Source organism: Enoplosus armatus, chromosome 9 (genome assembly GCF_043641665.1).
Source record: "Enoplosus armatus isolate fEnoArm2 chromosome 9, fEnoArm2.hap1, whole genome shotgun sequence".
Classification (NCBI taxonomy): Eukaryota; Metazoa; Chordata; class Actinopteri; order Centrarchiformes; family Enoplosidae; genus Enoplosus; species Enoplosus armatus.
Window position 1 is genome coordinate 15,422,555 of NC_092188.1, and position 16,465 is coordinate 15,439,019.

At 40.3% G+C, this 16,465-nt stretch overlaps 2 protein-coding genes across 4 annotated transcripts in view; one reads left to right on the forward strand and one right to left on the reverse strand.

Annotated features, from left to right (window-relative positions):
- The first annotated feature begins 442 nt into the window (after positions 1–442).
- On the forward strand, positions 443–4,201 carry LOC139290054 (prostate stem cell antigen-like). Its single transcript, XM_070911746.1, has 3 exons — positions 443–545; positions 2,817–2,933; positions 3,205–4,201. The coding sequence occupies exons 1-3, from the start codon at positions 497–499 to the stop codon at positions 3,414–3,416; spliced, it is 378 nt and encodes a 125-aa protein (XP_070767847.1). The 5' UTR covers positions 443–496; the 3' UTR covers positions 3,417–4,201.
- A 2,014-nt stretch (positions 4,202–6,215) lies between these two features.
- Positions 6,216–16,465, reverse strand: part of LOC139289703 (focal adhesion kinase 1-like) — a 44,476-nt gene continuing 34,226 nt past the window's right edge. For 2 of the 3 annotated variants that reach the window (XM_070911320.1, XM_070911318.1), the window contains exons 27-36: positions 15,961–16,149; positions 15,172–15,297; positions 12,367–12,429; positions 10,419–10,458; positions 9,531–9,634; positions 9,216–9,224; positions 7,724–7,879; positions 7,063–7,143; positions 6,824–6,909; positions 6,216–6,420 (exon numbers count right to left, since the gene is read on the reverse strand). In XM_070911320.1, coding sequence (XP_070767421.1) covers positions 6,294–6,420; positions 6,824–6,909; positions 7,063–7,143; positions 7,724–7,879; positions 9,216–9,224; positions 9,531–9,634; positions 10,419–10,458; positions 12,367–12,429; positions 15,172–15,297; positions 15,961–16,149 — 981 coding nt within the window. In that variant the 3' untranslated portion in view covers positions 6,216–6,293. The remainder of the gene's footprint in view (positions 6,421–6,823; positions 6,910–7,062; positions 7,144–7,723; positions 7,880–9,215; positions 9,225–9,530; positions 9,635–10,418; positions 10,459–12,366; positions 12,430–15,171; positions 15,298–15,960; positions 16,150–16,465) is intronic. The other variant, XM_070911319.1, reaches the window with a different exon arrangement.

Here is a 16,465-nt window from a genome sequence, read left to right on the forward strand (position 1 = left end):
TGAAGCCTGTTTTTCTTATTTCAGTACTTTCCCCTACTACATGTATTCATTGAGGTTGTTATTAGAAATGAGAGCTGCTGCTTGACTAAAGAAAAGAAAGACGAGAACACTTGAAGAAGTCCTGCAGCACAGGTTGAGCTGAACATACTGTCAGTCATGACATAATACTGACTGTGTTTCAGGTAACGGCTGCTTTAACTCAATAAGCCACATTGTGTCTGTGATTGACAATTGATAAATAAAGGGCAGGTATCTGTGAAACCATGGCAGGATCTAGGAATGTCCTATACACACACACACACACACACACACACACATTTATGAGATGTTTTCTGTGCAATGCCATGATGGTGGATGATGATGTGGGTGGAACTGTTTGACAAAGTGCTTCTGTAAAACAAACAAAAGAAACACGCACACACACACAGAGCAGGTCACACCGGGTTTGACAGCAGACAGCGGAGGTTCAGGTGGTGAACAGACACCGACACCTGCTATGAAGATGCTGCTCAGCCTCGTGCTCCTCTCCCTCCTCGTCCCTCCAGGTATGTAAGTTACCCTCAGACTCCTCAATCTGTAGGTCAGAGGGGTCAGGGGCTTTTTGTCAGGACCAAACTCACTCGTGGCTTTTACAGAGACATTATGTGTAAATCTTGTCGGGGAGCCAGGGAGGGCATCAGTTTCAGGGTCGCTTAAAACATCAGAGAAACTAAAATCAGTGCTACCTTCCTGAAAAAGTCTGCCAGTTTTAGCAGTGATTAAATATACAGTGTGCTTTAGAAAGACAAATGTGATATCACACACAACTGTTCTTGAAAGTATTCACAAAGTTACTACATACCAGTAAATTAACAGAATATGACAGATTTATCCAGAATAATCAAAGAATAAAGAAAAAACGAGAGTTTTATTATCAGGGTGGCTGTGTTGCTGAAGGAAGTGTTGTATTTATCAGCGCATATTTTGCGCTGTGATAAGGTTCTGCTCTTTCTTTATCTTCATTAAAAATTAACTCGTGTCAGAGGTTTTTGAGACCTCTAATGTCCTTATCATGTGTTTCAGTGGCTCCAGAGTGAATGTAGCAAAACTGGAAATGTGTAATAAAAGTTTAGCTGAAGATTTGTAACTTTGGGCACTGAAGAAATAAGAAATGTTTTAATGAGAGCCTGAGCCTGAGAGTCTGATTTCTGACTTTGGGTTTCTATCCTTCAGTGGGCATAATTTTTTTTTTTTTTTGTTCTCCTCGGATTAATCTCATCTAATATGTGGAATGAAATCCAGTTTGGTGAATATACTGTATATAAACATCTGATGTGTATGTGTGTATTGTGATGCATCAGTTGGATGACATAAGAGAGCAGAGCAATAAACTCTGCCTGGGAGGAACAGTATGCAGCCACCTTTTCAATACTCAGTGCTCTAATAATTAAAGAAGCAAGCTTGACAAGTTTTGACAATGCTGTCTTTGGGAGTAGCTGTCTTTCTATTTTGGGGGATTTTTTTGATGTGACTTTATGGTGTGTCATAAAGGTTTCTCCAGTTCTATAATTTTCTTCCTCTATATTCAGACTGAACATATCTTATACGCCCCAGTTTGCCTGGGTTTAAACAGGAATTTGGCATTTTAAATGTGGGCTTTGTAGATTTGAATGCAGGAGCAGACAATCAGGAGCCTGAGTCTGATTCCTAATGCTTGCACTGGTGGATAAGGAACAACTCTGCATGCACAAGTTGTGCGTCAAGTGCATCATTCTCAGAAATATCTGAATTCTTGCCACAAAGACAGCAAAGACTATCAGATCCAGTCAAGTTAATTCTATTCTAGTTATGATTTTACCAGTTCTAAAAATATATCCACCGGCAACTTTAACCCCTAAGAACCCACGGTGACGCCAGTGTAACACACACTTCAAAGGCCCCAGAGTCTTCCTTATACAGCTTTGTGCTTGATCTTAACCATTAAGTCCATAAGCGACATATATGAAACATCCTGGTGTGGTGGTCATGTCACAGTCATGTGACTGTGACAGGTCGGGACCTTTTCAAAATGGTGGTGTGACATGTAAACACAAGTGAAGGAAGCAACTCATTTCAAAAAGCCTGTATTTTGATACTGAAGGTAAGTTAAAACCCATTTAACGATTCTAATGCTTTAATAGTGTGTCCTGTATACAGTCAACCTGTTTTGACCATATTTCTTGAACAAATTAATATAAAACAATAAAACAAGTAAATTTACCATAAAGGCCAATGTAACGTATATGTACCATCACAGATCTTTGACATTAAGGGGTAGTATAAAAAAAAAACACATCAGAAATGTCTTCAATGTGGTCCACTTGGTCTGTGGTGTATTCCCCATAATTTTCCTTTGACGGGAACTGGGTTTGGGTTCTTATGGGTTAACTCAGTGAGAGGTTAGTCCTAACTTCATCAAGATTCTCACATCCTCCACATGAAGTATCTGAAAAATCTCAGTCCAAATCTAAATCCAAGACAAAATGTCATGACCTAAAACAAGTGACTGTGTGAATAAATAAATGAAGACGAAGTCTATATTAAAACAGACAACAATAATCAGATGCACCTATCCACCAGCCTGATATTAAAATGTCAAAATACTGAGGTGGTAAATATCCAAAACTGTCAGTCTCAATAGTGTTTCTCTTGGCTTAAGCCTCTGAACATGACCCTTGGTTTTTCACCAAACATTTTTCAATGTTGTGTACTTCAAAAAACTGGCTTTCATGGCTTGCAATTTATCTCTTATTTTCAAATCTGACTTCATGTTTTTTCCTTGTTCCTCACGGCTGCAGCGCTGTCGTTGCAGTGCTACGTGTGCAGTTCTTCTGCCACCAATGAAGAATGCAACAACAACACTCAGGAGTGTCAGACGCCGCTGGACACGTGCATGACTGTCGTCGACACTTTAGGTAACAATGAAAACACAATATCAGATCCCTGAACCCTGAACTTCACATTTCTAGGATCCAGAATCTAAACGTGTCTCTTAAGTTCCTTTGTAGTAGTAGGTCTGGTTGTTTTATTGAAGGAAACTTTGATAGAGGCAGTTTTAATGAGATGTCCAATTAACTCACTTGAGTCACCTAAAGCACTGTGCAGCCTCTACAAATGCGGGAAAACATAGGATTCCAGTCCAAAATAACCCACTCCAATACCCTGCTGTGTATGTGTGTCGTTCAGGCACTTCGAAAGCCATAGTGAAGCAATGTGCCAGCCTGGCCACGTGTACAGGAGCTGCCTCGTCCGCCTCAGTCGACTCAAACAGAAACGGAAACACCGTCAGCTGCTGCAACAGTTTTAACTTGTGCAACTTCAGTGGAGCTGAGTCCATTCACATACACACAACACTGCTGCTTTTGACTGTGGGTGTATTATTCCTGCTGTCACGCTGAGGTCAGTGGGACACACTGAACGCTGTCAAAAGTTACACTGCTGCTCTGTATAGAAGAGTGTTGGGATGAATCTAACTCAATAGACTGCAATATTATGTAATATAATGTATCATGTAATTCTGTTGAAGATCATGCTATAAATGTGGTTGTTGCATGTGAGTTTTTATGTTAAATTAAGTCTTAGAATCATTGAATGCAGGTTTTTCAGCACTTATATTTCCTTTGAAATCTCAGGGACGTGAATGCTATCCTTAATTCTAAAATTCATGCTGTCATACTGTGCTTGATTATTCGAATATATATATATATATATATATATATACATACTACTGCCTAAAACCACTTTAGAGGGTCTAAATCGATCATAATATATGTAGCTTTACATTTGTCAATTTGCAGAATTTTGGTGGAAGGCTCCAGTCATTTCTTGGCTTAAAGACTTCAAATAATTCATATTTTAGACACAACATTGAGCCTTTGAGACCAGAAAAACATAGACAAGAACATTTTAAGGTTTCATAGTGGACCCCAATCTGTATAACTCTTTTGAAGACACTAATTTAGCTCACAGATGAAAGTAGTTCTCCGGAGAGGTAACTCCCTGCAGACCTTTAATGAAGTGTCATTTTGTGTCCTGGATGTTGTAAATGGGATACAAGGTGGACCACAGCAGGGAGCCTCCCTCCCCAGGCCAACATTAACATTAAATAAAAGACTCTGTAACTCCAGAAGATATAAAACCTGAAATGCAGTGTTTTCAAATAAATCTTTACCATGGATAAGAATGTGGACAGTCTGATTTCCATTTCGTCATGATTTTATTTAATTGGTTTTCCTCCTATTTGACAAGATGGCTGATTTAGCCCAGAAGACAAAATAAAAACCAGTGTTTACTAGTATGAGTTCTGTACAATTCACCAGCGATACACACCAGTATAGCTTACAATATACCAACATGAGCAGATTTACGCAACAACAAGGAGATAAAATAGATTGTTTTTTTCATTTTTTATCCCTATGAAACCCAGATATTTGATAGTGTCGTTGCTGGCTAAACATGGAAATCCAATCTGGGCAAAATAGGGTTAAAAAAATTAGGATTTTGTTTTTTGGTGCTGTGCAAATATGCTCTTCTCCATACCAGTATATCATGCTATACTGGTACAGTCACCAGTATATTTCATATAGCAGTATACTCCATGTGGGGTCAGTATTAACAAAGACACGTGTGATCTGCTGTATTTTCAGTTCGGTGTTTTGTGTCTGCAAGACAAGTTTCCAGTCATGTGGCTCCACATTTCATGTGTGTTTGTTACCCTGTTGTTAAGAGGGACATATTTAAAGAGTTACATCTGACGGAAACCGGGACTCAAAGCACAAAGGTTCCAGTTGTGAGGTTTGTTTGTATCTCCAGTAAATTCACTTTGTGATACCGGTGGGTGAGGGGACAGTTAAAGGTGTGGCACCAGTCTTATATGAGGAACAACTGAACGATACTGGGACTGTAGGTGAAGAGAAAGAAAGGAGACACTGTCCTCACAGGAATAGGTTGTAAGTCAAGCTCAGTCTGAGACATGATGTCCTCCTCTTCCTCCTTGACAAATAGGAAGTATCCAGTCACTGGATCCTCAAAATCCACCTTCAGTTTTTCTTTTCATTCATGCTCAACAGAGTCGATGCTGGGATTGAATATCAGTATAAAGGAAGATGACCGCGACTGATGAAAACAACACAAAAAACATGGAACCAGCCGATTAAAAAAAAGAGTAGACTAAATTGAGTGCGAGTAGGGAGTTTCCTGTCTGCGGCGTTTACCCAGACAGATTTGGATTCTTCACATTTGGAGTCTTTAAAACCTGTGCAGAGACGAGCTGAGGAAGACTTCAGGAAGGAGAGGAACAGTGAGAACACAAAGGAGAGAAAAGAGAGTGAAATAGAGAGGAAAGAGGAGGATAGTGTGTTCTTTCTTCAGGCAGTGGACCGGCGCTAGACTGTCCTCAAGTTTTAATACCTTCTTCCCGTCTCTCCCTCCGTCTCCTCCTCTGCAATTTCTGAGTCTATAAATAAAACCTGGTGAGACTGAGGGAAGACGGGAACGGATGAGAGAGACTAATGGGAGGAGCGATGGAGGGCGACAGGCTGCTTCTCCAAACCAAACCGAGACAGTCTTTACTGTGAATTTCCTTGTCGAAGCATCCACTCAAAGCACGGCGCATGACCAAAGCTGAACAGAAAACATCTGGGTTGATCTGCCCATTCAAAAGAATCCATGGTGATGTGGAGGTATTTCAACAGAGGAGAAAGTTCACATCCAGGGGTCGAAGCACATGATATCAACAAATGTACTGACATGGCTGCTGGCTGACGCCCATTCCCACGGTGATGATTCATGCAGATATGTTGCAGATCAAACGCAGTCTGATCAGGTTCTGATGGCTTTCCTTGAGAGTTGTATTCCACTAAGACTAATCCAGCCGATGTCAACAAATCCCGATCCAATCGCTCCCATGAGAGTGTTTCTGTCAGAGGTTTTTAAACCCAGGGATCAGGCTCATCTCAGGTCCAGACCCATAGTCATCGCTCTTCCTCTTCACTTTTCCTCCTCTCATCTTTACGTGAAGCTGCCAAGTCCCTGATTCAGGAAGTGTTTTTGCTCTATTCTTGTAATAAGAAAGTCACAGTGGTGGAGAGTTTAACTGACTAGCTCAGCTTACACAGGATTCAACATCTAATGATTCTTCGCGGACTGTTAAAGTGTCAGAGCCATGTTGTTTTCTCCTCTGATGTAAAGCAGTCGGCTCTAACAGCTCCCACATAACATGATTGACGTCATTAATCCAGGAGTCTTTAGTGCTCCCCTGCTCAGCTGATGAGGGGCTAGTGTGGGCGGGAGTGGGCCATCATCTTGAGCCGCGATTGGTCGATGACATCCAGAAGGTTCTTGGCATCAACTGCGAGAGCATGAGCCGCCGTCAACATCTGCTTCTTATAGTCCTGCTGGAGACTAGAGCAAAAACACACACATTACTTACAAAGATTGGTACTAGTGAGTGAGTGAGATGAGGAGTACAATATTAAATAATATTATTTGTACAATTTAAAAATGTTTCACTTTGGCGCCCCCTTGTGATAGCATCAAAAAAGCCACTGTGGGAGCCTTTGGTGAAAATGTCTGTTACTGTTTTGACATTTTTCCAGACACTGACTAAATGTTATTACTTAGTCTTTCACTGAATTTATTAGTGTCCTTAAATGGAATAATGATTGACTGCGTCCACTAAATAAATACAAGAAACTGTAATAAAATACAAATAAAGAAGGCAGGTATCTATTTCATGATGTCTTTAAACATAAAGGAACAGAAATGAAACCATTCTTTATATTGTAAAGTTAACATTTGAACCTACCTGGTCATCACATATTGTTGGGCTAACTTCATCTTTCCAATCAGCTCCGCCAAGTCAGAGTTCAAAAGTTTCTGTGCCATCTCGATCTGTTGAAGAAAAGCAGAGCATTAAATATCAGTCTGATACCAACCAATACTCTTTTAAATCCTTTAGCAACATTTAAGAAGAAGAAGTGATTCCACACTACTCAAGATCGAGTGTGTGAGTGTATGTATGTGGTAATGAATGGGTGTTATTACCTCTCTGTGTGTACTGGCTGGAAGTTGTGGTAGAGTCTCATCCACTGTGGCCAACAACGTCCTCAATGCCAGACCCACATCCTGAAACACACAGACACAGAAAGTTAGGGAATTAATTAACATGGCATTCAAAAAAAATACTATATGCTGTAGATACATGTAGGTTTATGAAAACATGTGAAAAAGTGATTTAGAAGACACCAGATTTAGATTAGAATCTAAACAATACTTCCTATATAATCATGTGCAGAGATAAAAAAATAAAATAAAATTGTAATTTAGAGTGTGTAAGCCAAAAGGACTCATGAGGAGACTTCCACTAAATTAAATTAAATTAATTTAGCGGGGTCAAAATGTCAGATCTGCGGAGTCTGGTTAAGACATGAATCATCATCATCATCATCATCATCCAGAAATGATCTGGAAGTAGGAGTATCAAACTTATTGAGCCCTCTGTAGAGCTGCACAGTGTCATTTAATTAAAAGTGTGTCACAGTGGTCAAGGGAACATAACATAAAACTGCACTAATCTTTGTAATGCTTTCAAGTTTTAAGGTCGAAGTTTGTAGCTCAGGAGAGAAGAACTGAACATTCAGCGAGATTCTGATGAATTCAAAAGCTACTGAGGAGTGAGATAAATGTGTTAGAGCGCTTTGGTTACCTTGACCATGGGGACGTATTCCTCTGGAGGAGCGGGCTGAATCTTGCTTGACATCTCGATCACTGCTTTGACCAATCCTGTCACATTCTCGTACACCTTGTCATTGGAGCGGTCCAGGTTGGCGGTGGGGGGCGGGCTTATCTCTTGGGGCTGCAGCTGAACCATGAGAGCACAAAAAGAAACAATGAGTGACAGGCTGACTGAATGAACAAAGAGCCACAGGTCTGTGTGGAGACTGGAGCAGTGAGAGTGATACACAACAACACACAAACAAGGTGAGACAATGTTGATGAAAAATATAAGCCTTCTAATATTACACATCCTGTATGATTATAGAGACGTACATGAATCATGCCTTTGCTTAACTTTCTGACCCTCTGCATATCTGGTGGTAGAAAGTGAAGTCATTTCAAATTTACATAAGACTGCTTTTTAATTAGTTAAATAAATTAATAGATTGAGATGAAGAAGAGCACTGTGACCTTACAAAGAACAAACTGCGTCATACAGGTCAATGAGTAGATTGTAGTGAGTAGTGAATGAATGTGACTAGGTTATTCAGACGTATGACTTGCTTTGAATAAAAAAACTAAATGTTGCAGTTCCCTATGTTGACCACTAAATGTCAGTAACACATTGGAACAACCAGTTATAATTAATCCTGTCAAATGACACAGGAGAGCTCACACCTTAAAACTGATGTTTCATAAATGGACCTTCTTGTTCATCCCTCAGTGTATTTCTCAACTTACACTGTCTCATCCACATGTTCTGTCATTTGACCTCACTTGACCCTTAATTATCTGCATACTTTCAAATTCTTATTACAAATTTTCACTTGCCTTCCCCAAATCTGTCTCCGGTACTAAATTAGCTTTTTAGCACTGCAAAATGTAATCCTGTGTACCTAACGGCATGTTTTTTTTTTCCTCCCTCCACTGGGAAATCACTTTTGCATAATCCGTCACAGTCACCACCTACTGTCAAACCCTCCATCATTAAGATTAGAAAAAACTCTTAAAATGGGGGAAAACTAGAGTAACAGAGGTGGGATCACATGTGTTTTGCACTTACTCCATCCTCTGACAAACCCTCTGGCCTAAGATCTAACAAACCCTATCAGAGAAAACGGCATAATTGCTGCATAATTAGTTCAAAATGATTAAAGTAAAACAATTCTGAAGAATCTCCAGTGTGAAAATCGGTTAAATACTGTTAGTACAAGAACACAAACACTGCTCTGTAGATTTGGATGTTAGCTTGGAGAGAAAAAGACAGTAGAACCAAGAAACCTGTCTGGTGTCTACACAGCAAAGGGAACTCCAGGATGAAATATGTTTATCATATGTTTATGTGACGACACTGCAGATGATTTGATTTGTTGGACAGAGAAATCAAAGAAACTGATGGAAGTAGGAATCAAATGAATGTAAGTGTGATCAGCTTGCAGACAAAACGCACAGTAAACACACACAGACAGTGTGCTGCTTACCCGCCAGGGCTAGGGGTCAACAGTAAGGCAGAGTAGAGGAGGAGGAGGAGGAAGAGGGAGAGGAGGGGAGGGGGAGAAGGAGCAGCCAAAGGAAAAGAAGATAAAAGGAAAATATTAACACTCTAAGTATTAAAAAAACATGCAACCTGTACATTTGGAGAATGTTCTTGTAGGTGTTGGTTGTTTCTGTACATTCTTCAGTTTTCTTTTTTTTATAAGTACTAAGCATGTTTAAGTGTAAGTACTTTTGTTTTGGTTATGGTGTGTGTGTGTGTGTGTGTGTGTGTGTGTGTGTGTGCATTCGTGTGTGTGTACCTTGACTCCATCGTTGTAACTGTCTCCAGTATTTAGACAGGCCAGACTGCCCACTTGGCTCTGGGCCCCGGGTCGAGGGGGTTTCTTTGGGGGTGCTGCATGCTCTGCAGGAAACAACATATAACATATAAGAACAAGTGAAACTTGTTTCTCCTCACAGCTTTAAAACCCCCAGCAACTGATGTGGTAGTTCACAATACATCAGTATTAAAGTCTTATTTTGTCTGTCCAACAGTCAAAAATCCAAAAAATATATTCAATTCAGAATAATATAAAACATAGAAAAGCAGCAAATCCTCACATTTGAGAAGCTGGAACCAGCATATTATTGGCATTTATGCCTGATTAAGCATCTGAAACAATTACTCGATTATCAAAAATTGTTGCCAATTCATTCTCTCTAGATTAACTAATCAACTAATTGTTTCAGAATAAACAATTCAATGATGGAAACAGAAGGAAAATGGCTTTGGGCCACTGAAGCCGCATGCTTTTCTCTCTGGGCTGCTTGCAGGGTGGTTATATTCACACTCTGTGCACACAACATATTGAGCTTGACATGCCGTCTGAGTCCATGTAAACAGAGGTTGGTTTGCTCGCTAGCCGGCCAGCAGGCTGCAGAGTTCACAATCAGAGCGGTCATATTGTGGCAACAGACTGTAAACTCTGCAAGCAGACACTGACACACAGACGGAGACTGTATGTGCTGCTGGTGGTGGGAGACACAGGATCTGTATACAGATGGTGGGTAAGAGCTAAACAGAGCTATGTAATGCTATATGTGTGAGCTACATACTTTGGGAGATTAAGAGACAGAAAGAGAAGAGAGAATAAAACAATAGTGGTTGAGTGGCTGTAATTACAGATGGTTACAGGCCTGTCTATTACCTGGTTTGCCAACAGGCTGGTATATGTGCTGGTTTCCTGTCTGCACAAACAAACAAACAAAACATTGGGTTAGCAAGTGCTCAGTCGCACACATAATCAGAAGCTTCACAGGAAATTAGAACTTCACAGGCAAAAAACCACTAGCTGGTTCTTAAAAAATGTAGGGAATCCATTTTAGTCTCAATTTGTTCTTGTAAAACACAGCTGAGTTCTTAGTCGTCTCCAGTCAAGGAGCTTGCTTCTGTTTTCTGTGGTGTGTGGTCTAGCACTGTGTTACTTATGTTAACAAAAATAATCTGGCTACACAGGGATAACAAAAAAAAAATGTGTTTCCTTTGTTAGTGCTGCCCATTCAAAACCAGAAATCCTGCAGTATGTCTTTATGATTTGATGGCTGTGAGCATAAAATGATGCCACAGAAGTCTCTAGTGGTGCCAGGCATGTTACATATTTACTTTGTTGTATTATTACTGAATTTTTGTTGTTTTCTCTGTGTGAGAAAACAGTACAGAGGGCTTCGAAAGCCTCAGCGCCATCAGAGTGTTGTGGTCTGACAACCACCAACACCCAAAAATACTCTACTACAGCCTTTTACACACACGCACACACACACACAAACAAGGGAGATTTTCCCACCACAAACCACAACCATTCAAATGGGAGGAGGACAAGCAGAGAGATGAATTACAGAGACAGAAATATCTGGCCCATGGCAACTTCAGACTTCTACAACAGCTCACTTCTGCTGGCATCAAGAACACAACAGACATCAACATACAACTCTGCGTTCAGCTCTGGAGAGTCCAACTCAGGCTTTAAGTTACAACAACATCATTTAGTTTCAGGAGAAGAAGCTTAATCACAGAGAGGCTTCAAGAAAAACATGACGACTCCAGATTCTAGTAAAAAAAAAAACTTTCAATGCTACCTGTGTTAAAACATGTTTCGGCAGCAGATTACCACTGTTAGGTTTGCTAAGTGAAAATGTGCAACAGCGCTCAGTTTAAAAAATGATGTGTGGTTAGTGGTTAGCTCTCTCAAGTGATCACAAATGTGAAAGCCAAGAAATGATGTCCTCTTTCACAAACACTGATATTGCAGCACATTTGTACACATTCATGTGACTAGGGCTGCAGCTAATGATCATTTTCATTATAGATTCATCTGCTGGTTAATTTATTTTATTTTTAATATAAAATTAATTATTTTTATTATTTTATTTATTTATTTATGTTTCATTTAATTTACAATTAAACTATTCCTAGTTTGGTCTCTAAAATGTCAGGAGATGTTGGAAAATGCCTGTCACAGACCGGATCCACTTTATTTCCCTCTAATGGTGCTTTTGACACAATTAAAGTGTGTAATTACTGCAGGACAGACTTGAGCAGAGCACAGTAAACTGCAGGCTGCCAGCATGCTGAGCTACTAAGGGAAACACCAGGACCAACAGGAGATGAATAAAGATGGCTTGTTTTCTTGCAACAGCGTGCTATTAATAGCTGGTGATGTTGTGGGAATTCATTGACCCCTCATTGCTGACCCCACACCCCCAAACAGGTCACTTCCTGTCCCTGGATCAATCCCCTCAGCTCCAATCAAAACAAACACACAGCAGCCAATTGCAGTGAGTCCAACCCGAATGTGGACTTCCATCAATGTAAACTGTTGTGTTTTTAAGAGAGGAGGATGTCTTTATCAGACATCCTCCTCTCTTAAAAAGAAAGAAAAATAACCTTTCTTGTTAATGTGGTGGGAGTGACAAATGGTCATGATTTTGACAGTGAAAATTATAAAGAGGCTATGTGAAGTAGAGTCCATCCACAGTTCAACTCTTTTAGTTGGTGAATAACACCAACTAACAGTAAGATGGATGGAGACAGAAAACAGCTACTGATAAAAAGTTTTTCAAAAAACTGAAAAAGTAAGTAAGTAAAAAGTAACTTACCGGTGGTTGGAGTCCACCTTCTTCTCTGTCCAGACTCCCTCTAGAACTTCTAGAGTCTGGTTTCTAAACACACACAAATAAACAGAAAAAATATATCTCCACACGTCAACAGTATTTAATTTCAGGGCTGGTTTTAACTTTAGTTTTCTGTTAATTAGAGATTCACTATTAAAAGTTCTGTATTCATAGTTATGCAAACTGATTGTGATTTTACAAGCAGTATTGGATTTTGATTCCTGGGATATTCTCTGAGACAAATACCCTGTTATGGCTTGCCATCAGCTCTATATCCCATGCTGTTGTCAGACTAGTGCATTATATGTTGCAAATTCAGTCACTTAAACCACTGCATTGGATTTTAATTATTTCACCATCTAAGAACTATACATATATACACATATATATATATATATATATATATATAGCCACTTTAGGAAGTTTAGTCTTAAATCTGACAATGATTATGTAAATGAGGAAATGAATGAGTGAATCACTGCAGTGAAGCTCAAACAAAAAAATTCATTAACGTATGCATCCAAACACAGACTCCCTGCACGAGACTTCAAATAAAAACAGGAACACACTGTACAAAGCTGCAGGATCTAAGCATGAAGGACAAACAACCTTTTTCCAATTTCAGATTGACATTTAGCCGCCTCAAAACACCCAGAAACAAAGCCAAAACAAAACCACACACAAACACCTCTGCACATACAACTTATCATACCATCCCACCAAAGGCTCTCTCTCACACCCGAGCTTGCCTACCAGTTTTCCAAGACAGGACTTGAAGACCAGCATTGCCAATGAGCTCATCAAAGTTGTCTGATGAACCGTTGTGTGTGTCCGAGTTGTTTGAGGTGTTTTGTCTGTGTTGCTATCTGGTTCTGATCTTATTGTATCTGTCTCTACAGCTTCTGTGACTGAGTGTTTTCCTGTCTGCCCGTCTACTAGTCTGTATCCTCGTCTGTGCCTGCAGTTTCATCAAGACAAGAATTCAGATTCAACTCCGGTTTCCTGCCTCCAGCACACTTATATCTGACTCTGACGCACAGAGAGAAGGAAGGAGAGGAGGAGGAGGGAGGAGGAAGGAGGAAGGAGGAGGGATGGAGCACTCTGCCAGCAAGCCGTCAGTGTGTGAGCACATCTACCCTTCTTTCCCAAACCATTCTTCCTTTCTCCTCCCTCTCTCTCGCCCCTCCCTGAAATGACAGTGTTATAAAAACCAGCCAGCATACAACACACACACACACACACACACACACACACACACACACACACACACACACACACACACACACACACACACACACACACACACACACACACACACACACACACACACACACACACACCTCCCCAGCTTTTCAGTAATCTTGTGTGTTGTCAGTTAGTGGTTGTGGGTCAAAGACAGACTGTTGACTGGGCTGTCAGATTCTCTAAGCCTATCATTAGCCTGGAATTCAAACAGGCCACACCTGCCTACAAACTCTCTCTCACACACACACACACACACACACACACGTGCACGCATGCATGCACAATAAAATTCTTGAGCAAAAAACCCCAGACAGCTCCTTCAATCAGTGTTCACAGAAATATGCATCCTCTATGAAACGTTCCTGCCTCTCTCCTCCCTGTCAGAGGGTCTCTCCATGAGCAGCAACAAATACTAAGTTTCATTTAACTTTGTGTGTGTGAGTTTTACTAGAATACTAATAATCAGTTAACTGGTGAGTAACTAGTTGGCACAATTACTGAGATGCTATGGCTCCAGTAGGAGTTTAATGCTCCAATTTAGAAGACATTTGAAGCTGAAATAAGCAGAGAGCAACTACGTAAGCTTACGAGACTTTGGTACTGTGCACAATATAGTGCATATTAAATCGATCAAACGCAAAAAACAAACCTTCAGGTAATTAAAAAAAAAACTCACATAACCTCTGACGGAGACAACTAATATCCTCAATCATGTGGTTAACTTCCAAATAACGTGGTTCGTAACTGATCCCAGAAAATCCTTTTAGTTTCACTCATTGAAGGTCTGAGCACTCTCACCATGTGACATTCACCCTTAATTAAAAAGGGGGAAGGTGTCAATATCTGCTCTAGTACACACAAATATCAAATGTTTCCATAAAAGTATTATCAGTTTGCTTCACATACGCTGCAGCTGAGGACAGATATCAGAATTGCTGCACTTGTAATTAAGCTTAAGCATCTGTAGGTTTTTTTGTTTTTACGTGTATAAAATGTATTGATTGTGATGAATTTCATAGAGCCCATTAACGCATTTACCAAAACACAACAACATGCATCATGGAACTAAAAAAAAACAACCTTAACGATAAAACTGACAAGTCAAAGATGGCAACTAAGCAAGAAAGCTTTCCATTACAGGTGACAAAAACACACTGTACCATGCACAACAACATCACACAAAAAAAGGGACACAGGTCTTAAAAATGTAGCAGTTTCTCTAAATTCTACTTTTCTGCAGTGAAATGTAGCTGGTTGTGTAGATAAATGTGTACACACTCTATTGCTAATTTGAGGATGAAAGTAGTTTTATATTTAACTTACTGAAACATGTCAGCAAACCTTTGTTTATTTGCTTCTGAAATACAAATAGATTTAATTTGTTGTGTACATTTTTGCCTAAAGTACATCAGCAATATCAAGCCACAAACAGAGTACAGTGAATAAAAAGAAATCTCAAGTTAAATGTGCTGTTACGTCCTTAGTATTGTGTTTGTATTAACTGTCTGTGAGTGTATTTTCCAATGTGTGCGCCGTGTGTGTTACCAGCAGCCTTTCCTCCTCCTCCAGCCACCTCTGGTCCTCCTCCATCTGCTGTTGTTGTATCATCAGCTGTTCCTCCATTAACAGGCACTGCTGGCCTACACACTGCTGCATGTCTACTGCCCTGTCCTACACACACAAACACACACGAACACAAACACGAACATGCAGCAAAGACAAGCATAGCAACAGACGTGCAACAACACAACCAACACAGGGACACGCGCACAGATGAAGAGAAACATGCGCACGCACACACACACACACACACACACACACACACACACACACACACACACACACACACACACACACACACACACACACACACACACACACACACACACACACACACACACACACAGACAGACAGACAGACAGACAGACAGACAGACAGACAGACAGACAGACAGACAGATACACAAGACTGATGAGAGGCTGAACTTGATGATGACGGACAAACACACTAAAAATAATAGTCAATGGGCTGTTGATTTGTACTAATTAAATATTTGGGTAATTACATTATTTGTGGACTCCTCATGCACTGTGGTACTTTTTTGTTCAATTCAATTCAAACTTTTGAGACTGTAAACTCTTAAAAATTACATACATTTTAAAAAAGAGCTTTTTGAAGACCTGTAATTGAGATGAGTAACCTACTCTGTCCGTAAAATACTGACAGTTTTAGCTTTGTATGAGTTTCATTTGACAATCCTGTCATGACCAAGTGTGCATGTTCGTTTGTGTGTGTGTGTGTGTGTGAGTGTGAGTGTAAAATTAGTTTCCTACCTCCATCGCAGAGCCCCACAGTGCCATGTCGTGCCCGTGTGGCTGGGGCAGGAGCTGTGCGTGCGAGTGTGTGTGGACGTGGTGGCGGGGGTGTGTGTGCGCGTGGTGTGTGTCCAGCATGGCAGCCTGTGGGGGGTACAGGGCGCTGGGCACTGAGGGGAGGGTGTGAGGGCCGGGGTACCCAGCCATCTGAGCAAGGGAGGGAGGAGAGAGAAAAAGACGCACTGTTAGTCTGATATCAGTTCTCTTTTGATTACTACCCATTACATCTTTATCTATCTTTTACAATTCCTGTTATAATTTGTGTTTTCATATTTTATCCTTTATTGTTTTAATGCTTAATTTAAAGCACTTTGAATCACCTTTGTGAATGAAGTAAACACCCTCTATCCTTAAATGTGCTATATAAGTACAATTGTCTTGCCCAAAACCCCAACTGCTGCGGACTGGCAATTGTACATATTTTCTTAGAGTTATATGAACTATATGCACATAATTGAACTAT